General features: G+C 40.6%; 1 protein-coding gene across 11 annotated transcripts in view; it reads right to left on the minus strand.

Annotated features, from left to right (window-relative positions):
• The window catches only part of MAP2K4 (mitogen-activated protein kinase kinase 4), a 175,269-nt gene that overhangs the window by 91,865 nt on the left and 58,397 nt on the right, over window positions 1–25,007 (minus strand). For 7 of the 11 annotated variants that reach the window (XM_074971920.1, XM_074971923.1, XM_074971917.1 and 4 more), the window contains one exon: window positions 381–483. In XM_074971920.1, coding sequence (XP_074828021.1) covers window positions 381–483 — 103 coding nt within the window. Of the gene's footprint in view, window positions 1–380; window positions 484–4,255; window positions 4,289–25,007 lie in introns of all 11 variants that reach the window. The other 4 variants (XM_074971918.1, XM_074971916.1, XM_074971922.1 and 1 more) reach the window with 1 other exon arrangement.

A 25,007-nucleotide genomic window follows, 5' to 3' on the forward strand; every position in this document is an offset into this window, starting at 1 on the left:
GTAAACATAGGAACAAGAACTTGTCTTTAATGAAAAGCAATAAGCACTAAATAGAGAGACAGGAAAATGACAGTGAACAGAACTGGAAATTAGGTATAGGCACAATCTGCGTGTGTATCAGTTATAATTTAAGTGACAGCTCTCTGTCCAATCCTGAAAGGCAGTAGCCCCAATTTAAGACAGGAAGAGTCCTAGCTTATCCTTTTTCAAATTTATTAAAAATCATTAAAACAAACCCTTTTACACTGATTCAAACTAGCATTTTTTTTGAACAGCCTATAATATAACTGAAGCAATGAAACTACCTTTAAATTAACATTACATGTTAGAAGAATAATTTCAGAATTGTTTCATCAGTGGAGCCTTGATTTTATACTCACATGTGAGGATTTTGGAAAGGAACTCCAGACGTATTGAGAGTAAATCTTGCTGTGGATTTGAAAGGTGGATTTGCAAAATTCAACTTCAATGCTTTGCGTTTACCTGGGAGAAATGAACAGAAAGTAAAATTGTTGTGGGCAATAAAATATCCTGTTCTGCAAGCATCTGGAATTAACCAGAACAAAAAAAAATCCCAAAAACGTAAAATGTAAGAAAAGGGAAGTGTATTTCACATTAGCATGACCACACAATGCTAGTGGCAAGAAAAGAGGAATGGAATCAGATTTCACTCCCTAACTCTCCCCAACTCACTATATGACTTTGGGTACATCACTTTGCCTCTCTGCACCTTCACTTTTCCCCATTACTTGGCCGCTCTGCACCTGCGTTTTTCTGCATCTGTAAAATGCACATCACAAAACTCTCATTTCACAGGAGTGTTGAGATGTCCAGTAACATTTGTAAAGCACTTGAGATCTGTGAATGAAAGAATCTATAAAAGTAGTACAACTATAGTTCTTCCTTATACATGCTGATATGTGCTCTCCAGCAACTTCCAGACAAAAAACAATGCTAAAATGGAGTTAAGGCTGACAGTACCACATCACAAAGGGCCAGCTTCCTCCACGTCATAATTCACTTCCTCCACAAACTGCACAGTATTAACTTGCTCCCTCAGAACACTGTCCTCATCATCAGGGATGTCACTTCCCTATACAACAACAACTCTCAGAATGACAGCATACCTGCCTGCCTCAAATAGTTACAAGACAATGGAGAACACTCAGATATCCACACCAACACACATTGCCAAATTCATCCATTTCAGCTTCACCAACAGCAACTTTCCATTCAAAAACACTTTATCCAAACCATGGGAGCAGACAGGGATACTAGGACTGCTCCCCAATATGCCAACCTCTTCATGGGCCACCTTGAAGAAGAATTTCAAGACAAATGCACCACAAAACCAATGATATACCTGAGATACATTGATAATATATTCATCCTCTGGACCGACAGCTTAAACTCCCTCATGGACTTCCACCACAGTTTAAAACAATCACCACCCCATCCATTAAACTCTCTGTGGAACACTCCCACACTAGCATCAGCTTCCTGGACACAACATTCAGCTTCAGCAATGGAACCCTACAGACAACCATATACAAGAAACCCACGGCTCACCACACCTACCTTCACAGATCCAGTAACCACTCCAAACACACTAAGAAATCTGTTATGTCTACAGCCAGGCTCTCAGATACCACAGAATATGCTATGAGGAGAAAGTCCAAGATCTACACCTTAACACACTTAAAACTGCCTTCACCAAACAAGGACACTCCACCAGAGAAGTAGATCTCATCATGGAATGGGCCACCCAAATACCCTAAGAGGGCCTGCTTCAATACAGAAATAATATCCCTTCTGACCACACACCCCTAGTTGTCACCTGCTACCCCACACAGAAAACCATACGGGGTATCATCAAACAACAACCTATACTTCATGGGGACCCCGTCCTGAAAGAAATATTTCCTGAACTCCCATTTCTGACCTTCAAACAACCCCTCCCCACCAACCTCTCCAAGCTCATCATCAGAAGCAAACTCCCCATAAAGCAGGACACACCAACTCAAAGCGGCACCAGACCCTGCCAGAATAGATGCAAAACCTGCAGACGTATCTCCACTGCTAAAATGATCAACATCCCCCACAAAACACCTTTCAAGATCCATGGGTCCTATGCCTGCCTAGCACATGAGGTGTACCTTATGCAGTGCACTAGATGCCCCAATAACAACTATGTGGGTAAAACCAGAAAATCACTATGCTCTCAAATGAACTCACACAGGAAAATGATAAAAGACAAAAACACCCTATCACCTGTGGGCGAACACTTTTCACAAAGCGATCACTGATCTATCAGTCCTTGTCCTCAAAGTAAACCGGCACAACATGTGCAAAAGATGAGCCTGGGAGCTTAAATTCATCATTCTGCTAGACACTAACAATCATGGACTGAACAGAGACACTGGATTTGTGATTTATTACAACAATCTGGAACCCACTAACCCCTCTCTTTGTCCTATGACTGCAGAGGTGTTAACGGCCACTCTACTTTGAATGGTCTCTTACAATATGTGCTAACTACGATCTGTTCCACATTGCATTTAGCTGTGATGCTAGGAGGACCTTTCCCAGACATGCAGAAGAGCTGTGTCTGGAATGCTTGTCGCTCCCACCAACAGAAGTTAGTCCAATAAAAAATATTACCTCACCCACCTCGTCTCTCTAATATCCTGGGACCGACATGACTACAACTACACTACATAGTACCACATCAGTAATTTAAGGGCATAAAACATTACAGGGATGGTGTAATTATTCCAAACACAAGTATTACAGAGCCAGGACATTAAAATTAAAGGTTAAAGTTAAAAGAAATTCAACATGTTAGATTTGGAAATGTGCACTTAGGACACCCAAACAACCTTAACTCTATCCTCCACTGATCCCATTCAACACCCATGCAATTACAATCATGCATTTTAGTGTTTGAGGTTTCAGATTAGATTAGCCAGATTTTTAAAGACATATTAGGTTGGTTTTAAAAAAAAAATTCCTTCCCTCCTGGTGTGACTACAGGACAGAGATAAGGATTTCGGGTGTCTTAACTGTCCATTCCCATACCTTAACATGCTTGGTTTCAGAGTAGCAGCCGTGTTAGTCTGAATTCGCAAAAAGAAAAGGAGTACTTGTGGCACCTTAGAGACTAACCAATTTATTTGAGCATAAGCTTTCGTGAGCTACAGCTCACTTATGCTTGGATTTCTTTTAAGTGCAACCTTAACTCTGACATTTCTGGCTCTGTAAGGCTTTGTTTTGGGATAGTTACCACATCTCCATACTGTTTTTACCCTTAGATTACTTATGTATACTTCTAACCTTAACCCCATTTTAATGAAGGGTTTGTCTGGAAATGTCTGGCTTTTTTTTCACATTACTAAAGATGTCATGTATGAACTCCAAACAAGGAACTCAAAGGGAATGCGACCATGTGCAAGTGCTAATATTCTGAAGAGTTGTAGTATCAACCTGAAATCAATTTTCTATTTTAACTTTTAGGGACAAATTCACTGGGCAGATTCATAAAGTATCTCAGTCAGTTAAACTGGATTTACAATAGTTTTGCATCTTCTGAGCAGTGGAAAGTGGGGCAGGGAGAAAGAATGGGGCTGTGCAGACAGGGAAGGGAGGAGGACATAGGCATGTGTGTAGGCCTGGGCAGGAGTAGGGCTGTTAGGGAAGGAGGCTGTATTAAGTAGCCTGTGACAGGGGAGATGACAGGGAGATGGGGGTGCCCAGTGTCTCTATGCTTGAAAAGCTCCTTCTCTGCTCCGGCCCCAACTCCCCTAATAGTGCTACCTCAGTGCACAATGTGGCCTAGGGAGCAGTGCTGTGGGGAACCTAATAGTAAAAGATTTCTTTTTATGCAATCCTGAGTGCAATGAAGAAGTCAGAGCAAGCAGAACCTAGAATGGATCTCATTCCCCAAGAAGATAAAGATATGTCTGTTTGTGTGAGCCTTCAGAAATCTTGCCACATTTGATGATAAAAAAAATTACTAAATGGGACCTGCAGGTATATCCCCCTTTCTAATGCCCACTATTTTAAAACACCTTTCTATTCCAAACTGTCTAAAATGTTTCTTTTGGCTCTCAGAGAGCCTTTCATTCATATTCCTAATTGTCCATATTCAAGGTAGCAAAATGAATAAATGGTTCCTCAGCACTGGATTCCAGTAATTTAATAACACCGCATTTCCAAATCTTTGCTCTTAATAAAAGACAGTCATTTTCACACTTACTTGATTCTGCTGAAAAAGTGTCCAAGTGGACGTCTGTAAATTAAGGCAGAGAATAATTTACACTGAGCTCACATAAACCCCAGTCTGTAATTCTCTCAAGGGGCTCGGCTGGAGTGTACTTTATTATATACAGTACTTGAGAAAGAATGCGTAAGGCATTAATTGCATAAACATTTAAAAATTTCTAGAAGCTTTATGATTTTTCATTAAGGGATGAGGAGCCTCTTATAAGCAGCCGTCCTCAGTGAATACACAGGGTGACTTAGGAACAAAATAATATGAGGTTTGATATAAGTGACTTAATAAGGAAAGGAAGGAATGCTGATTTAAACACAAAACCCAATGTAGACTTTTACACTGACATCTTCTTTGGGAGGGGATTGCTTCTTTCTAAGGAGGGCAAAACAGCACACCTAGGCTTTTACCTTATACTTTTTTCACACGTTAACATTTAACAAATAAACCTTCTGCTGTCACAAAAAACAAAGACATGGTGCAATCTCATCTGTGTGCTTTGAAAAGGGAGCAAGAAGCATCATGAGAGAAAGGGTGGCTCCAGAAGCTTCAGGTAGCAGTCCCTCACAGAGGTCAGGCAGTGAGTACAAGGTGCCTCTCCTGGAGGCATGAGGCCTCTAAATTTGGGTCCACCTCTCTCCGTATTGTATTGAAGCTGTCCTAGGCAGGTGGTAATTTTCTGCATTGCTTGGATGGCGCTAACTTTCTTGATGCAACTTCTAGAGTTCCTTTACCATAGTTCAGAGGGCACCACCTAATATCCTGCATTATGAGGTATGTCTGTATTATTGACTTCAATTGACAAAGCCTAACTCAATGCAAGCTAATCCACAGCAGTGCATCTACACTCATAATGCATTTATGTTTCAAACCAGAATAAGCTCTTCCAATATAAGCACTTTAATACTCATATAATTGCATCTGCAATAGCGGGGTTTAACTATGCCAGCATAATTAAACTGCAAAACTTGAGTGTAGAGACAAGGTCTGAGACTCTAACCCTGGTCTACCCTAAGAACTTACATTGGCTTGTTCACACCCCTGAGAAACACAGCTGTACCAATCTAATTCTTGGTGTAGACCTAGTTACCGCCTCTTGGGGAGGTGGAGGTGGATTACCTACATCAGTGTCTCTCAGCCTTTCCAGACTACTGCACCCCTTTCAGGGGTCTGATTTCTCTTGCGTACCCTCAAGTTTCACCTCACTTAAAAACTACTTGCTTACAAAATCAGACATAAAAATACAAAAGTGTCACAGCACACTATTACTGAAAAATTGCTTCCTAATTTTTACCATATAATTATAAAATAAATCCACTGGAATATAAATATTGTACTTACATTTCAGTGTATAGTATATAGAGCAGTATAAACATGTCATTGTCGGTATGAAATTTTAGTTTGTACTGACTTCACTAGTACTTTTTACGTGGCGTGTTGTAAAACTAGGCAAATAGCTAGATGAGCTGATGTACCCCCTGGAAAACGTCTGCGTACCCCTTGTTGAGAACCACTGACCTACACTGATGGGAGAAGCCCTCCCATCAGCGTAAGTAGTGTCTACACTGAAGTACTACAGCAGCAAACCTGCAGCAGAGCAGCTGTGCCGCTGTAGCATTTTAAATGTAGATACGCCCTAAGCTCTGACCAAGGACTCTCTCTGACTATGGCCATGCCAACACTACACAATTTTGCTGACCTAACCTATGTTGGCATAGAGCCACAGGAGGTATTACATAGCTTCTGTGCGTGTGCCTACTTTGCTCCTTGTGTCGTTGGTGCGCGTCCTCACCAAGAACAGTGCACCAGGGGTGAGTATCGTACTGTGCAAATAGCCACCATCCAGAGCAGGCTGTTTTGGGAAGTTTTTGCAAATGCTGACAGGACAAAAACAAGTCATGCAGGGGGGAATGGGAGCATGGGGTCAACTTCCCAGAATGCAGTGTTCTCCATCCCATAATGGTTCCCCCTCATTTGAAATAGTGTGTGCAATATGGGTCATTTCATCCCAAAAAGGATATAGCAGAATTCGAGGAGGTTCACAGAAGAGTGGCAAGAAAAATTAAGTGCTTGGAAAAATTCACATATGAAGAGAGACTGAAAAGACTGAGATTGCTTGCTTTAGAAAGAAGAGAAATAAGCAGGAACATTATAAAAATAGATAAAATAATGGATGATCTAGAGACAGTCAATGAAATTTGAAAGGTGGGAAAGTCAAAACTGATCAAAAGAAATATTTTTACACATACTGCATAACAAGATTGGAACTCATTGCCACAGCATGTCATTAAGGCCTAGAATTTAGCAATATTCAAAGAAGGATTGAACATTTACACAGATAACAAGGATTTCATTGTTATAATAGTTAATGCTAACAAATTTTGGAAGGGATATAAACCCTCCTGCTTCAAGATTTAAATCAACTCTACTGGGGATTAGGATGAGCATTTCATGATGGCAGACTACACCATAGCTGCCTACTGTGGGATTTCAGGTACTGGCCATTCTCGAGGACAGGATCAAGTCTGGCAATTGCCACAGGCTTATCCCCCTCTATAACTATAGGAGGGAACTGAGGTCTCCACAGAATCTCCATCAGTGTTATCTGCAGTTTAACCTGCCAAACAGACATACTTGATGTCACTCCATTGTCTAACTGACCTCATGGTTATAAAACTTTTTATGGCTAAACAGCTACAAGTTCTCCCTTTTAAAACATAACAGAGAATGTAGCCCCCATTCTCAGTAGCAGCCCCGGGGACTTCAGATGTTTAAAAGTCAATGTATGTATTACTAAAAACATCATCATACATTTTAAAACTTCCCCCCCTGCTCATTTATGCACGTTAGGTCCCGCCCGATCCACTTTGTGTTAATTTTTGGCAGATATTTACTGACAGTGATTATGTCACCCCTTAGTCATGATGCATAAATTCCTGTAAATGATGCATAAATTCAGCTCTTAAACTAGGTCCAATTTTCTATCAATTTTATCTTTAACAATTTTTATATGTCATGGAACCCTAAACTTCATGCATTGTCCCAGATGTCCTCAGTGCTATACAGGAAGAGCAATCCCTTCCCTAGTCCTACAACTTCCATTTAAAGGCAATGGACTATATGATAGGATCTTTCCATTTCTAACTGCATCAACAATACATCTAAACAGAGTACTTCTCCTTGTAAAGGCATTATCATATTATAGATAACATAAATGAATGTATTTACTCCGACCACACTCAGTATCCTCTTCTCTGCAGCTCCTTCTTACATTATCCTTTAGGTGTTTATTGGAAACCTGGAATCTTGATACCTAAACTTCCTCCCATTTTACATAAGGTGATAAGTAACAGTCTGCATGGATTTGTCAAAAATAAATCATGTCAAACCAACCTGAGAGCTTTCTTTGACAGGGGGAAGCAGCAGACGTGGTATATCTTTACTTTAGTAAAGTTTTTGATACTGTCTCCCATGACCTTCTCATAAACAAACTAGGAAAATACAACCTAGGTGGAGCTACTACAAGGTGGGTGCAAAACTGGTTGGAAAACCATTCCCAGAGAGTAGTTATCAGTGATTCACAGTCATGCTGGAAGGGCATAAGGAGTGGGGTCCCGCAGGGATCAGTTCTGGGTCCAGTTCTGTTCAATACCTTCATCAATGATTTAGATAATGGCATACAGAGTACACTTGTAAAGTTTGCGGACAATACCAAGCTGGGAGGGGTTGCAAGTGCTTTGGAGGATAGGATTAAAATTCAAAATGATCTGGACAAACTGGAGAAATGATCTGAAGTAAATAGGATGAAATTCAATAAGGACAAATACAAAGTACTCCATTTAGGAAGGAACAATCAGTTGCACACATACAAAATGGGAAATGACAGCCTAGGAAGCAGTACTGCGGAAAGGGATCTGGGGATCATAGCGGACCACAAGCTAAATATGACTCAACAGTATAATGCTGTTGCAAAAAATGCAAACATCATTCTGGGATGTATTAGCAGGAGTGCTGTAAGCAAGACACAAGAAGTAATTCTTCTGCTCTACTCTGCTCTGACTAGGCCTCAATTGGAGTATTGTGTCCAGTTGTGGGCGCCACATTTCAGGAAGGATGTAGAGAAATTGGAGAGAGTCCGGAGAAGAGCAACAAAAATGAGTAAAGGTCTAGAAAACATGACCTATGAGGGAAGATTGAAAAAATTGAATTTGTTTAGTCTGGAAAAGAGACGACTGAGAGGCGACACGATAACAGTTTTCAGGTATGAAAAGGTTGTTACAAGGAGGAGGAAAAAAATTATTGTTCTTAATCTCTGGGGATAGGAGAAGAAGCAATGGGCTTAAATTGCAGCAAGGGAGGTTTAGGTTGGACGTTAGGAAAAACTTCTTAACTGTCAGAGTGGTTAAGCACTGGAATAAATTACCTAGGAAAATTGTGGAGTCTCCATCATTGGAGATTTTTAAGAGCAGATTAGACAAACCTGTCAGGGATGGTCTAGATAATACTTAGTCCTGCCATGAGTGCAGGGGACTGGACTAGATGGTCACTCAAGGTCCCTTCCAGTTCCAGGAGTCTATGATTCTATGTGTGTCAGATTCTTCTTGCATTTATCCCAATTAAACTTGATTCTGCGTGTTCTATTTTAGTAACTTTCCAAGAGCCTACAGAATTTAATTATTTTTCATAGTACTAGCTTTGCCCATTAGCTTTGGATTGTCTGTGAATTTGATTAGAACGACTCAGAACGAGAACAGAATGGCTTACTGCTGCCTCCCAGGTGCCAGGACAAAGGATTTGACAAGAAAAACAAAGGATATCCTGAGGAATGCTGGGGATTTCCACTTACTATAGGTCACATGGAAACCAACAATACAAACAGGGGGTTACAGGATACAGCAGATAAAGATTTATTAAGACAACTGAAGACAATGCAGGTGGTCTTCTTAAGGGTCCTTCTGGTGCCAAGTGCAAGCAAAAAGAGAAGGCTGATACAGAGACCAACCAATGCGTAAGTCAATTGTGAGGGAGGATTTCAGATGTGGAGATCACTAGGTTTCCTACTTGGGATAAGAGTCTTGTACATATGGGGTATCAATTCCGCGGTTCAAAAACAGCAGGGTTTGTTACATGGGGTAAGTATAAAGGTCATAGATAGAAGCTTTCACTCAAAATTCTAGCATGCACTTCTCATCTGAAGGAGTACTTGTGGCACCTTAGAGACTAACCAATTTATTTGAGCATAAGCTTTCGTGAGCTACAGCTCACTTCATCGGATGCATACTGTGGAAAGTGTAGAAGATCTTTTTATATACACACAAAGCATGAAAAAATACCTCCTCCCACCCCACTCTCCTGCTGGTAATAGCTTATCTAAAGTGATCACTCTCCTTACAATGTGTATGATAATCAAGTTGGGCCATTTCCAGCACAAATCCAGGTTTTCTCACCCCCCCCCCACACACACAAACCCACTCTCCTGCTGGTAATACCTTACCTAAAGTGACCACTCTCCTTACAACGTGTATGATAATCAAGCCATAAAAATGTTAGCATACTGTGGGGCCATGCGGGTACCCATAGCAGTGCCGCTGATCTGAAGGTATACATTGTCCCCAAATGTAAAAGGTATACCTTCAGATCAGCAGCACTGCTATGGGTACCCGCATGGCCCCACAGTATGCCAACATTTTTATGGCTGACTTAGAACAACGCTTCCTCAGCTCTCGTCCCCTAACGCCCCTACTCTACTTGCGCTATATTGATGACATCTTCATCATCTGGACCCATGGAAAAGAAGCCCTTGAGGAATTCCACCATGATTTCAACAATTTCCATCCCACCATCAACCTCAGCCTGGTCCAGTCCACACAAGAGATCCACTTCCTGGACACTACAGTGCTAATAAACGATGGTCACATAAACACCACCCTATACCGGAAACCTACTGACCGCTATTCCTACCTACATGCCTCCAGCTTTCACCCTGATCACACCACACGATCCATCGTCTACAGCCAAGCTCTGCGATACAACCGCATTTGCTCCAACCCCTCAGACGGAGACAAACACCTACAAGATCTCTATCAAGCATTCTTACAACTACAATACCCACCTGCGGAAGTGAAGAAACAGATTGATAGAGCCAGAAGAGTTCCCAGAAGTCTCCTACTACAGGACAGGCCTAACAAAGAAAATAACAGAACGCCACTAGCCGTCACCTTCAGCCCCCAACTAAAACCCCTCCAACTCATTATTAAGGATCTACAACCTATCCTGAAGGATGACCCAACACTCTCACAAATCTTGGGAGACAGGCCAGTCCTTGCCTACAGACAGCCCCCCAACCTGAAGCAAATACTCGCCAGCAACCACATACCACACAACAGAACCACTAACCCAGGAACCTATCCTTGCGACAAAGCCCGTTGCCAACTGTGCCCACATATCTATTCAGGGAACACCATCACAGGGCCTAATAACATCAGCCACACTATCAGAGGCTCGTTCACCTGCACATCCACCAATGTGATATATGCCATCATGTGCCAGCAATGCCCCTCTGCCATGTACATTGGTCAAACTGGACAGTCTCTACGTAAAAGAATAAATGGACACAAATCAGATGTCAAGAATTATAACACTCATAAACCAGTCGGAGAACACTTCAATCTCTCTGGTCACTCGATCTCAGACCTAAAGGTCGCAATATTAAAACAAAAAAACCTTCAAATCCAGACTCCAGCGAGAAACTGTTGAATTGGAATTCATTTGCAAATTGGATACAATTAACTTAGGCTTGAATAGAGACTGGGAGTGGCTAAGTCATTATGCAAGGTAACCTATTTCCCCTTGTTTTTTCCTCCCCCCCCACCCCCCTCAGACATTGGTGTTAAACCCTGGATTTGTGCTGGAAATGGCCCAACTTGATTATCATACACATTGTAAGGAGAGTGATCACTTTAGATAAGCTATTACCAGCAGGAGAGTGGGGTGGGAGGAGGTATTTTTTCATGCTTTGTGTGTATATAAAAAGATCTTCTACACTTTCCACAGTATGCATCCGATGAAGTGAGCTGTAGCTCATGAAAGCTTATGCTCAAATAAATTGGTTAGTCTCTAAGGTGCCACAAGTACTCCTTTTCTTTTTGCAAATACAGACTAACACGGCAGTTACTCTGAAACTTCTCATATGAGTAAGTCAGAGTCTGAAACAAAGTAAAACCAAGAGGAATATTAACAACAACCCTCTCTGTCTCTGGCAGTGGGTCCGCCTGCCACTACCCGCCGCAGTCAGGTTCAGTTCTCAGCCTTCTATTATTATATGTTATTTTCTACCTTCAACCTTAACTACCACATCCCCCAAGTGATAGGCGAGGAAAGTGTTGTGAGGATCAATTCCAATGTCTATAAATATCTGTCCAGAACTTTACATTTTCTTAGTCTGTATTTATTATTAGTCCAGACAAAAATCTTCACTGGCTGGAAGATAAGATTGCTTGAACAATGAAGATATCACTGAAAACCAAAAGATATTAAATGAAAAATTAACAGTTGTATTACAAGCACATAACAAACTTAAACATTCTTCTACACTATGTATATAAAGAAATGGATAGCAATTATTCTGTAAGACATACAAATTAATTAACAAGAGGCAGCTTTAACTCCAATTTACAGTTTGTACTTTGGGGCTTGAAGTCAATGAAAAAAACCCCTCTTGATATCGCAGAACCAGGCCCCTGCTGATGTACTGTTTAATCCATGAGTAACAGTATGTAAAAATTTTAAAAACAATGTAAGAACACTATGTCAAATATATAGTGTTGTATGAGTTGGGATTTTGTGTAATTTGACTAATACAGTGACAGGATAAGAAGCATAAAATATATATTGTAATAGTAATCATAATTAAAATATTTTCTTTGCAATTTGCTACAAAATATATTTGTAACATTTGCATCAGTATATAATTTGCCAGTGGCAAGGCTGCCTCATTAATACAATTTTTTATTAATTTTTGTGTCTTGTTGAATAATTTGCTGTTTGTTTCTTTATATACAGAGAGTAAAAAACCAGTACAGCATGTCTTATGTTCATCATTCACAATAACTTGATTTTTCATTGCTCGGATTTTAATTTTTTTCCAAACAAATACAGGAAATTTAAAAATTCAGTTATGTCTTTATTGGTCAACCAACCTTATCTCCTAACCTACCAAGTTTTTCACTTGGATTACATTTCCAAAAGTTAAATCCTGACCCCATCAAAGTCAATTGGACATTTGCCATTCACTTTGACAGAACCTAGATTTTACCTCACGTTTTAAAGGCTTTTTAAAAATCAAACGAAAGTTTCACAAAATTGGTGTAAGTATGTAGATCAGAGATAAATTTTGTGAACCAGCAGATTTCCACCTTAGATTGATGCCATTTTCATATGTAAGTCCTCTTCTCTGTCACTTTCTTTGCAAGAAGGAAGAGGAAAGTCTTGTCCCTTAAGGTGTTTCGAGAAATGAATTGCAACCCACACTCAATAAGGCATGTACCCTCCTCTTCACGTTATACAGTCGCTCCTAAACATGTCAGATTGATGTTGTCAACTTTAATTCCACTTTAAATCTTTTGTAGAAACCTAAAAGAGCAGGCATACCTATGCAGCTGTGGATAAGACTGTATGTGGACGTAAGTTAGTTGTGACTTTTGCGATATTTTGGAGACATCACTGTTACATTAAGACACTGAGCTATAGCTATGCAGTGTGTAAATATAGGATAAAAGTTAATTTGATTTTGCATATTATTTTTGTGGAAAGATTTATTTTTTTACCCTTTTCTTCAAAAAAAGAGTTCTGCACATCAAAAATATAGAGTCTACAGGAACAGCTTTGTTTCTGTGTCACATATGCTGTTCTTCAACACAGAGACTGAGCTGGATCAGAGCTTCAAGCTTTGCTAAAGATCATTTTCACATAACCCTCCTTATTTTTCTATTCTCCTAATTGTCATTTTCTGATCCCTTACCTTTGCAAGAACAACCGTGTTTATAACATGCTGGGAAACTGGTTTGATTGGTACATCATCTTCAATTAACTCTGAGTCAGAGGAATGCTGAAACCTGTGTCATGGACCAGAGTACCTGAAACCTTCTGTCATAATAACTATTGTTGGGAAACCCACTGACCCATTTGCCTGAATCATGGGGTCATATTAGTTTCTGGGGTGAAAAGTGTCACTTTTGAAACTGTATAAAACACAGAATTTGCTATTGTTAGTGTAGTAATCAATACATGGAGGAGGCAAAAGATCAGAGCCGCAAAATACCAAAAGATTACAGATTTGTTGCTAAAGGGCTCCAAAAAGAGTGAGACACCTCATTCAAAAGTGTTAAGTGGTATTATTCTGTATGCATGAACCTGACTTGCAACAAGCCAATATGGAAAATTCAAATACTTTGACAATTTTAATGCATATGTTTTGTTTATGGCCACTTTTCAGACATTCCTTAAAGACCATCCTTTTTCTTAAGATATGTTACATGTTTACTTTAGACTGGACTGTTTAAGCCTTGTATGATCCAGGATTACGTTCACCTCTTACCTTCCCTTTCTGCCTAAGTATCATTTCCTTTCATCATATCTTCCTTTTAACATAAAAGAGAGGGTTTCTGATAAGCATTATGTTAAGAATGTTAGTTAATAACTCCATTTGTTTAAATTTACAACTTTCAATTTTCCTGGTGCCACCTTCACTTCTACTTAGATATGTCAATGACAGCAAAAGGGAAGCACTAGGTATATGTATGGTCTTGTAATAATTATCAGAAAAAACAGTTTACAGTGATATGGTTATGGCAGAATTTTTATTTTAACTATGAAGTCACTACTGCTCCACCCTAATTATTGGCTTCTCTTTCCTTCCATGACGCAGGCCTCCAAAGGTTGCAATTCTGATATAGTCCTTCACTCTGAACTTGCCTCCTCCCGTATCTCCTTTGCCTGTAACTCTGTCTGTCATCACCTTTATTCTCTGGTGCCACTGATTCAGCCCCTCTGGTTGGCGGAAGGTGCTGATGGGGTGAGAAGTATGTGCTAATACCAGCACCCACACGCATATAAGATTTAATTATGTATGAGAGAGTTTAAGACCAGACAATACTTATCACAAAAATACCTGGCTTTTGGTTTAACAGGAAACAGCACAAACCTCTGAACTTAAATGAGAGTGTGATTTACATGGCAGTACCAACATTATGAAAAGTGACCAGTGACTCTGGGTGCCCAAAACCTTAAAATAAGGCTGATATTTTGAAGACAGTGCTAAGCACTCATCCGCTGAAAATAAGGCCCCTTTTGGGGCACCCAAAAAAGCAAGGCCGCCAAAGTCATTAGTCACTGTGACACTGCCAAATCAGGTGCCATATTAGGTCAGAACCCCAGGACACTTTACTTGTGTGTTAGTATAGATCAAAGTGTTAAATGTATAAGTGTGTACTCAGATATTTAAACTTCATGAAAACTAGTGGAATGTTACTTGTATTGTTTTCACTTATCTGTTCCTTTTATAATAGCAAACATTTACACTGTGTGTACCCATGTAACTAAATAACCCATCACAGAAATCTTGTGAAATGCTAATGAAGGACTTAAGAACTTTAACAGAAAATGCTAATTTCAAAGCAAGTAGCCATTATGTGTGATGGTCAGAGGTCAAAAAGCTAAGTGCATTCCTTACTGATCATCATCATCAAAGGAAAAGCATACATGCTGAGAGACACTATCAGTTTGCTTCTGTGTGACAAGACTATAAATATGGATTCAAAGAATGATCCTTCGTCTCTGGACTATTTGAATTCTAACAGGGCAGAATAACTTTTGAACAAGACGACGGAGATCCCCAGAGTTATTGTGGGTAGCCCTGAGAGACTTTTAGGAAACTGGCAGATTACTACATCTCTGCTAGTATTTGTAATTATAGACTGTGACTCAGCTGTACATATATTTTACTTGCTTTATCCTCTCAATAGCTCTCATTCTTTTTCCTCAGCTAATAAATCTTTAGTTTACCATAGAACTGGCTGCCAGCATTGTCTTTGGTGTAAGATCTGGAGTACCAAATGATCTAGGGTAAGTGACCAGTCGCTTGGGACTGGGAGCAACTTGATATGGTGTGATTTTTGGTTTAAATAATTGTTTATCACAACCTTCAGTTTGTTTGGGTAGCAAGATAGAAGAGTCTGAGGAGACTGTCTGTGACTCCATGGTAAGACAGGTATAGTGTTCCAAGAGTTCACATTTGTTACTGACTTGGTAAAATCTAATTATAGCACATACCACCAGTTTGGGGTATCTGCCCTTGTTTTCTGCCCTGAGATAGCCACTCTCAGTTATGAGCCATTCCAGACTGTGGGACAGTCACTACTGAAAATGGCCCACTTCTTCAAAATCCACATTCAGAATGGCCAACTGGGCCTGGCTGGTAGCATCATCGTTGCACATCATCTCAAACTGACGTACAGCTGTGACCACATCATCTAAATAAGAGAAAAAAATATCCTGCCAGTGTGGCATGATAGGCAATAGGGCCAGTGTAGGTGGATGGATACATAGGGCCATTTTTTGCCTTTGCACCCTGTGACGTTGCATTCCATATGTTCTATGGAAATGTGTTTATAAATGTGAGAATGATCTAACTGGAATATGCTTTATGCAAAAGGTCTTTTGTAAGGTATCATTACAAAGCTTATAATCTACTGAGTGTGTTCATCCTATTTGTATGAATGTATCATTCTTGTATCTAAAACTATAAATATGAAGTACTACTCTGAGGTCCTATTGTAATTATGCAAATTGTGGGCCATTAATGGTGGTTTAGGATCTTGATGGATCCCATTAACTAGAACAATTGGTTATACATGGCTCTCTTTACTTGTAAGCCTTCCTGTGTTCCTGTGAGTCAGGCCAGGAAGAATGGAGGCTTGGGGTCTCACAGAACACATGACCATGTCACCTGGTACTGGAATCAATCTTAAACCTGGTGCTTTTCTATTTAGGATGGGTAGGAACCCAGAGAGAGACAAAGAAGGAGTCTAGTCTGTGAAAGAAGCTTATTGGAACATCTCTGAGGGTGAGAATTACCTGTATTCAGTTTCTTAAATGTATTAGGCTTAGACTTGCGTGTTTTGTTTTATTTTGCTTGGTAACTTACTTTGTTGTCTGTTATTACTTGAAACCACTTAAATCCTACTTTTTATACTTAATACAATCACTTTTGTTTATTATTAAACCCAGAGTAAGTGATTAATGCCTGGGGGAGCAAACAGTAGTGCATCTCTATCAGCGTTATAGACGGCGGACAATTTATGAGTTTACCCTGTATAAGCTTTATACAGAGTAAAATGGATTTATTTGGGGCTTGGATCCAATTGGGAGCTGGGTGTCTGGGTGCTGGAGATAGGAAACCTGCTGAGCAGTTTTGGTTAAAGTCTGCAGCTTTGGGGACATGGTTCAGACCCTGGGTCTATGTTGCAGCGGAGTAGTATGTCTCGCTCAAAAAGACAGGGTTCTGGAGTCCCAAGCTGGCAGGGAAAACGGGCTCAGAAGTAATTCCAGCATGTCAGGTGACAGTCCCAAGGGGGTCTCTGTGACTGAACCCATCACACACCCATTTCACATAAGCGAGAGAAGAACATCTCTTTTTTAGTATTACTGGCTATTCCAGCTAAAACCTGTAACACCAGTTCCCCCTTTAAACTTGTGAAAACTCCACCCCCATTTTTCTTATATTAAAGTTAATACTACTTTTTAAAGAGTTCTTATTCATTCTGCTAGTGTTTTTACTATGTTACTCAGCAGCTTGCATTGCATTGCAATGGGGGAACTGCTGTGAACACAACTGTTATAAAATCCATAAAAGAGAGTGCAGAACTTTCCATCGATGGGATATTTTTCTGGATCTGTCCAAGTTTGTTGAGACAGTGACCTGAACAGCTCTTTCACCACAGTGAGAGGCACACGGTGTTTGTTGTAATTTGCTGCCTTCTGAGAGTGGAGACCTGGCTTTGAGTTTACATGCATGAGCATAGTAGAAGATACAGCCAGCATCCATAAAGCCTGCTCAGCACAAAATACTAGTCTACAAAGGAGAAAAAATGAATTTGAGACATCTTCTACAAAGGAAATAAAATCATGAGTTAGTGGCTGAAAGCTGGGTGGGTACATCAGCAGCAGTTACCGCTGAAGTAGATGTGATGACAGTAGTGGCTCCTAATGGCAAACAAGGTAGGTATATTAGCAGTGGCAAGCCTTTGATCTGCACAATACCATACATTATGGTCAAGTTTCCCTCACAAATTACTGATTTCACAGATTTTTCAAGCCATGATTTGACCGTCAGAATAACATAGGCCATAGAATTTCACCCACTTACCCCTATGTTGAACCCAGTAACTTGTTTGCCTAAAGCAGATCTTTCTCAAAGTCATCCTGTCTAGATTTGAGGACATCAAGAGATGAAGAATCCATCGCTTCCCTTGAGTTGTTCCAACGGCTAATCATCCTTAACGTAAAAATGTGTGATTTATTTCTAATTCAAATTTGTCTGGCTTTAACTTCCAGCTACTTTACTTGTTCTTGTTATGCCTGTTTCTGATAGATTAAAGAGGCCTTTAATATCCAGTATTTTCTTCCTGTGAAGATACTTCTGCACAGTGATCAAGTTACCTCTTGATAATTTTGATAAGATAAACAGATAGAGCTCTTTAAATTTATCACTGTAAGGCATTTTCTCCACCCCTCAATTATTTTGTGGCCCTTTTCTGTAGTCTCTCCAATTTTTCAGCATCCTCCTAAAAATGTGGACACCAGAAATACACACAGTATTCCAGAATCCGCCTCACAATGCAGGATACAGATGTAAACTCACCTCTCTACTCTAACTTACTGTTCCCCTGTTTATACATTCAAGCACTTTTTGCCACAGCATAACACGGGCAGCTCACATGGAGTTATTTGTCTTCTGTGATCTTGAAATCCTTTCCAGGGTCCTGCTTTCCATGACATAGTGCCCCATTCTGTAAGTATGGCCTATATTATTTGTCCCCAGATGTATAACCATTCATTTGGCTCTATCAAAACACAGCTTATAAAATTCTATTGCCTGTGTTATGCATAAGGTCAGACTGGATGATCACAGTGATCTCTTCTGGCCTTGGAATTTATGAACGATCCCTCTCGTGCTATATGACAGCCTTGTCTTCATTATTATTTACCATTCCGCTTCCCGATCATTGATAAAAATATTGGACAGCCCTAGGTTTAGGTTAGCGATTCTAAAATGCAGCCACCAGGGGATTTTTCTGCGGCCACAACAGCCTCCTGGGCAGAAATGGCGTGGGGAGGGTAAAGCAGCAGCCCCTCCTGCAGCACCCAGCTGTTGCTCATGGCTGCCTTGGTGTTTGCTGGCACTGCCAGCAGGGCATCAAGCACCCTGCACCACGCAGCCTCCTGGGGGCTCCAAGCAGCACCTCTGCAGACACATGGGGCCAGTGTGTGCGCTCAGCGAACTTCAGGCTTCAGCCCCCGGACTCCAGCCCGGGCAGCGAAGCTCAAGCTTGAAAAAATTTTCAGAGTGGCCATCAGCAAGGGTTTGTAGTCACACTGAGTCTAGAAACAATCCCTGCAGAACCCCACTAGACAGTCTCCTGGAAAACTATCACCTCTGTCCTACATCCAACTCCAGTTTTCTGTCGTCTTAACTAAGGTAGCTTCCATCCAAAAGCCAGAAGTTTGATTCAGAATCTAAATGTTAGCATTCCCTTTGAGTTCCTTGTTTGGAGTTCAACTCTCCAGCGCTGTACAGTTCTAGAACTCATCTTTACCTTGATCCTTCCTCTGGTGAAATCTGGATTCATACCAGAATTATGTCAACTCCCCCTAGATCCATCCAAAAGTTCTACTTTTTACAGTTCAGGTGCAGGAGGAGAGTGTCAGACAGCCAGCACACACACTAAAACAGAGGTCCCCTAAATGGGGCATACCAGCCCCCATGTGGGGCAGTGAGGGAGCGCCACCCAGCTCCACTTCTATCCCCAACTGATGGCCCCACACCCAGGGCTCCGCTCCCACCCCTGTGCCCCTGTCTGAGGCTCTGGTCCGGGCACCTTAGAGACTAACAAATTTATTTGAGCATAAGCTTTTGTGAGCTACTTCATCAGATGCATGCACTGGAAAATACAGTGGGGAGATTTTATATATACAGAGAACATGAAACAATGGGTGTTACCATACACACTGTAACGAGAGTGATCAGGTAAGGTGAGCTATTACTAGCAGGAGAGAAAAAAAAACCTTTTGTAGTGATAATCCAGCAGTTGACCAGAACGTGTGAGGAACAGTAGGGGGGGAAAATAAACATGGGGAAATAGTTTTACTTTGTGTAATGACACATCCACTCCCAGTATTTATTCAAGCCTAATGTAATGGTGTCCAGTTTGCAAATTAATTCCAATTCAGCAGTCTCTCGTTGGAGTCTGTTTTTGAAGTTTTTTTGTTGAAGAATTGCAACTTTTAGGTCTGTAATCGAGTGACCAGAGAGATTGAAGTGTTCTCCGTCTGGTTTTTGAATGTTATAATTCCTGACGTCTGATTTGTGTCCATTTATTCTTTTACATAGAGACTGTCTGGTTTGGCCAATGTACATGACAGAGGGGCATTGCTGGCACATGATGGCATAGATCACATTGGTAGATGTGCAGGTGAAGGAGCCTCTGATAGTGTGGCTGATGTGATTAGGCCCGATGATGGTGTCCCCTGAATAGATATGTGGACACAGTTGGCAATGGGCTTTGTCCCTACTGTTCCTCACACGTTCTTGTCAACTGCTGGAAACGGCCCACCTTGATTATCACTACAAAAGGTTTTTTTTTCTTTCCTGCTGCTAATAGCTCACCTTACCTGATCACTCTCGTTACAGTGTGTATGGTAACACCCATTGTTTCATGTTCTCTGTGTATATAAAATCTCCGCACTGTATTTTCCACTGCACGCATCCAATGAAGTGAGCTGTAGCTCACAAAAGTTCATGCTCAAATAAATTTGTTAGTCTCTGAGGTGCCACAAGTACTCCTTTTCTTTTTGCAGATACAGACTAACACGGCTCCTACTCTGAAACCTCTCGTGTCTCAGTCATTCTAGCCACCAACTCCAGTTTCACTCTGAATCTTGCCCTCTAGGTTTTCCAGAGCTCCGCCTGTCACAGCTTCTTGGCCTTGACTGTTTCCCAGCAACTATCCAGGTTTGGTTGCTTGATTTTTGGTTGCTTGATTGTTTGTTTGTTTGTTGGGGGGGGGGGGGGCAGGCAGAGGAGAGAGAGGGAGGGAACTGTTGCTATCTACTCCACCTGGAAGCTGGAACCACGACCCTGCTCGTATAGAGAATACAATATACAACAGTTTAGTACTGGAAGCAAGAAGATACTATAAGCATCTGAAAACACAATGGAAATGCAGGGGGATGTAAAACATAATTATTCAAGCAGGAATTTTACCAGGACACCAGAGTTAACCATTCCAATTCTTGCAAAAACATGAGGGATCCTTAGTGATTACAAATAGTAAAAGCTTTGGTTTTAAATTTCATCCCCAAGACTTCCCTCAGCTCTGCTCCAACTCCATGTGGAGACATTGCTCAGAACTAGCTCAAGGAAAGACTGTCATCACCAAAATCATATTCTTGGTGCATAAGGGTTTTCTTGGAGGTCTCCCACCCAAGTATGTAACCGGACTCATCCTGTTACAGCTCTCTAACAAGCAGCCCTAAGCAATATTGCTGCTGGCTTTACTTATAGCCTATCTAGCAGGTGTGTTTCCAGTGGGGTCCTGCACAGATAGTTCTTCACCCTATGCTATAACATTTTTATCGATGACCTGGAAGAAAACAAAATAATCACAGATAAAATTTGCTGATGACAGAAAAATTGGGGGAAATGGTGAATAATAGAGACAGATCATTGATACAGACCCATCTGCATCATTTGGTAAACTGGGCACAAGCAAACAATGTACATTTTAATATGACCAAATGTAAATGTATACAACTAGGAAGAAAGATTGTAGGGAATTCTATCCCAGGAAGCAGTGACTCTATGATGTGGAGGTCATTGTGGATAATTAGCTGAACATGATCTCACAGTGTGGTGATGTGGTCAAAAGAGCTATTGCAACCCTTGGATACATAAACAGGGAAAACTGGAGGAGGGAGGTTATTTTGCTTCTATATTTAGCACCAGTGTGACCACTGCTGGAATACAGTGTCCAGTTGTGGTGTACACTATTCAAGGAGCATGGTGATAAACTGGAGAGGGGTTACAGAATAGCCACGAGAATGATCAATGATCAGAAGGGCCTTCAGTAGCTACAAAAGGGGAGTGTGTTAAGGGTGCAAACTAGGGCTGTCAATTAATCACAGTTAACTCATGCGATTAACTCAAAAGAATTAATCGTGATTTAAAAAATTAATAGCGATTAATCGCACTGTTAAACAATAGAACACCGATTGAAATTTATTAAATATTTTGGATGTTTTCTACATTTTCAAATATATTGATTTCAATTACAACACAGAATACAAAGTGTACAATGCTCACTTTATATTTATTTATTACAAATATTTGCACTGTAACAAACAAAAGAAATAGTATTTTTCAATTCACCTAATACAAGCACAGTAGTGCAATCTCTTTATCAATAAAGTTGATCTTACAAAAGTAGAATTATGTACAAAAAATGACTGCATTCAAAAATAAAACAATGTAAAACTTTAGAGCCTACAAGTCCACTCAATCCTACTTCAGCCAATCGCTCAGACAAACAAATAGGGTTACAATGTGCAGGAGATAATACTGCCTGCTTCTTGTTTACAATGTCACCTGAAAGTGAGAACAGGTGTTCGCATGGCAGTTTTGTAGCCTGCTTGCAAGGTATTTACATGTCAGATATGCTGAACATTCGTATGCCCCTTCATGCTTCGGCCACCATTCCAGAGGACATGGTTCCATGCTGATGATGCTCGTTAAAAAAATGTGTTAATTACATTTGTGACTGAAGTCCCTGGGGGAGAACTGTATGTCTCCTGTTCTGTTTTACCTGCATTCTGCCATATATTTCATGTCATAGCAGTCTCGGATGATGACCCAGCACATGTTCATTTTAAGAACGCTTTCACAGCAAATTTGACAAAACGCAAAAAAGGTATCAATGTGAGATTTCTAAAAAAAGCTACAGCACTTGACCCAAGGTTTAAGAATCTGAAGTGCCATCCAAAATCTGAGAGGGATGAGGTGTAGAGCATGCTTTCAGAAGACTTAAAAAAGCAACACTCCGATGCAGAAACTACAGAACCCGAATCACCAAAAAAGAAAATCAACCTTCTGCTGGTGGCATCTGATTCAGATGATGAAAATGGACATGCATCGGTCCACTCTGCTTTGGATCGTTATCGAGGAGAACCCATCATCAGCATGGACGCATGTGTACTCTGGAATGGTGGTTGAAGCATGAAGGGACGTATGAATCTTTAGTGCATCTGGCATGTAAATATCTTGCGGCGCCGGCTACCACAGTGCCATGTGAATCCCTGTTCTCACTTTCAGGTGACATTGTAAACAAGAAGGCGGCAGCATTATCTCCTGCAAATTGTAACCAAACTTGTTTGTCTAAGTGATTGGCTGAAGTAGGACTGAGTGGACTTCCAGGCTCTAAAATTCTACATTCTTTTATTTTTGAATGCAGGTTTTTTTGTACATAATTCTACATTTTTAAGTTCAACTTTCATGATAAAGAGGTTGCACTATAGTACTCGTATTAGGTGAATTGAAAAATACTATTTCTTTTGTTTTTCTACAGTGCAAATACTTGTAATCAAAAATAAATATAAAGTGAGCACTGTACATTTTGTATTGTGTTTTGTAATTGCAATCAATATATTTTTAAATGTAGAAAACATCCAAAACTGTTTAAATAAATGGTATTCTATTTACTTGCACGTTTACTTGTGCGATTAATCGCGATTAATTTTTTTAATCACTTGACAGCCCTAGTGCAAACACAATGCACACATTAAGCCATGTAATCCAGAATCAGTCATGAATGTAATAAATCAAGCTGTTAAAGGACATAAGGTAAGAAGAACTCATTTGAGTAAACCAATGCTAGGCCTCACTAAGAAACAGGAGGCATTGCAAATTCTCAGTGTATAAGAAAAATCTGACCAAGTTGAAGATTCATGGATTTTAAAACCAGCTTTTAGTCGTCTTGACCTACTTCACAACTGAGACCACATAATTTTACCCAGTGATTCCTACATCTGCTCAATAACTTGTGGTTCAACTAGAGAGTATATCTTTTAAAAGAGACATCTGATATCAGTTTAGAGACTCCAAAAATTTACTACATCTTTGATCAATCAAACGTGACTGGAAGGTCCAAATCACTTGTTAGAACTTATATAACAAGGACAAAGTGGCTAAAAGAGATAAGAGTGACACTCTATATCGTAGGACCATTAGCTACAGCAGGAGTTATTGACAATTCAGGAACACACGTTCTTGAATATTTAGGGATCAGTGTTCTATCTGCTAAAGCACAAGATGGGGTATTAGTGGGGTTTGCTGCAGACAACCAAATCAGACTACAGATCAGGACGAACTACTGTGACACTTCCCAGGAGGACCCAGGGTTAAGGCACCTTGCAACCACCTGCCCTTATTGTGAGGAATTCTTGTCTATACGGGCTGTGGATCAACTCCCTAACTCCACAGCCCCTGGCAACACAAGCATTGCCTCCCCAGCCCACGCTCTCTCTGTACACATTAGCAACAGGGGCACCAAGTCCACTGGGCGTCTTCCTGGAGGGCCCAGGCCCTGTTCCTCTGACCGCTCACAGAGCTCTCAGATTCACTACTCTCAAAAGAGAAGTACACACCAGAATACTAATTTATGTCAGGATCACCACTCCACTAAACATCCACAGCACTTAGAAATATTTAGAGTGAAAACAAGAATAAAAGTTTATTATCAAAGAATAGAGATTCAAATGACAGTAAGAAAGAATATTGCTAACAAACGGTTACATGCAAAACAAAATCATAACACGCTTCTTAGAGCCTAAAAAACGTTAGCCACAAGACATTTCCCAACTCCCATTGGGCAGCTTACCCCAAGGCCTTTTCCCAGTGTTTTCAGCCACATCAGCTGAAATACTCCTAAGAGCAAGCTCACAGACTGAAGGATACCTTAGGGTTCCCCTGAAACCTAGATATACCAGATCAGACCCTTTGATTTTCACCGAAAACAGGGTTCCAACTTTCACCCCTGCCCCGCTGGTTACCTCTTCCTGTTAATTTTCTTCTGAAATCTCTGCAAGCTCTTCATTAGCATTTGACTCAGTATGCTAATAGACTTCTATTGTGAGTGTGATGGGATGCCCACCCTACAGGAGGCCTGAAGGAGTAAATCATGCCAGTTAACCTATAGGCTGCACCTGGAGGAAACTGCTGAGGAAGTCCAGCTGGGAAAAGAGCTGGGTGGGGTTTATAAAGAGAGGAAACTGGCTGTAGACAGGGGACTGCAGTGAGGAAGCCTGCAGTCACATTCCCTGATATAAGGGGGAAGAGCAGGAATCTGTAATAATAGTGTAGGAAGGAGTCCAGGAAAGGAGCAGTAAGGCCTTAGAGAGTAAAGCCCAG

The sequence above is a fragment of the Natator depressus genome, chromosome 14 (genome assembly GCF_965152275.1).
Source record: "Natator depressus isolate rNatDep1 chromosome 14, rNatDep2.hap1, whole genome shotgun sequence".
Classification (NCBI taxonomy): Eukaryota; Metazoa; Chordata; order Testudines; family Cheloniidae; genus Natator; species Natator depressus.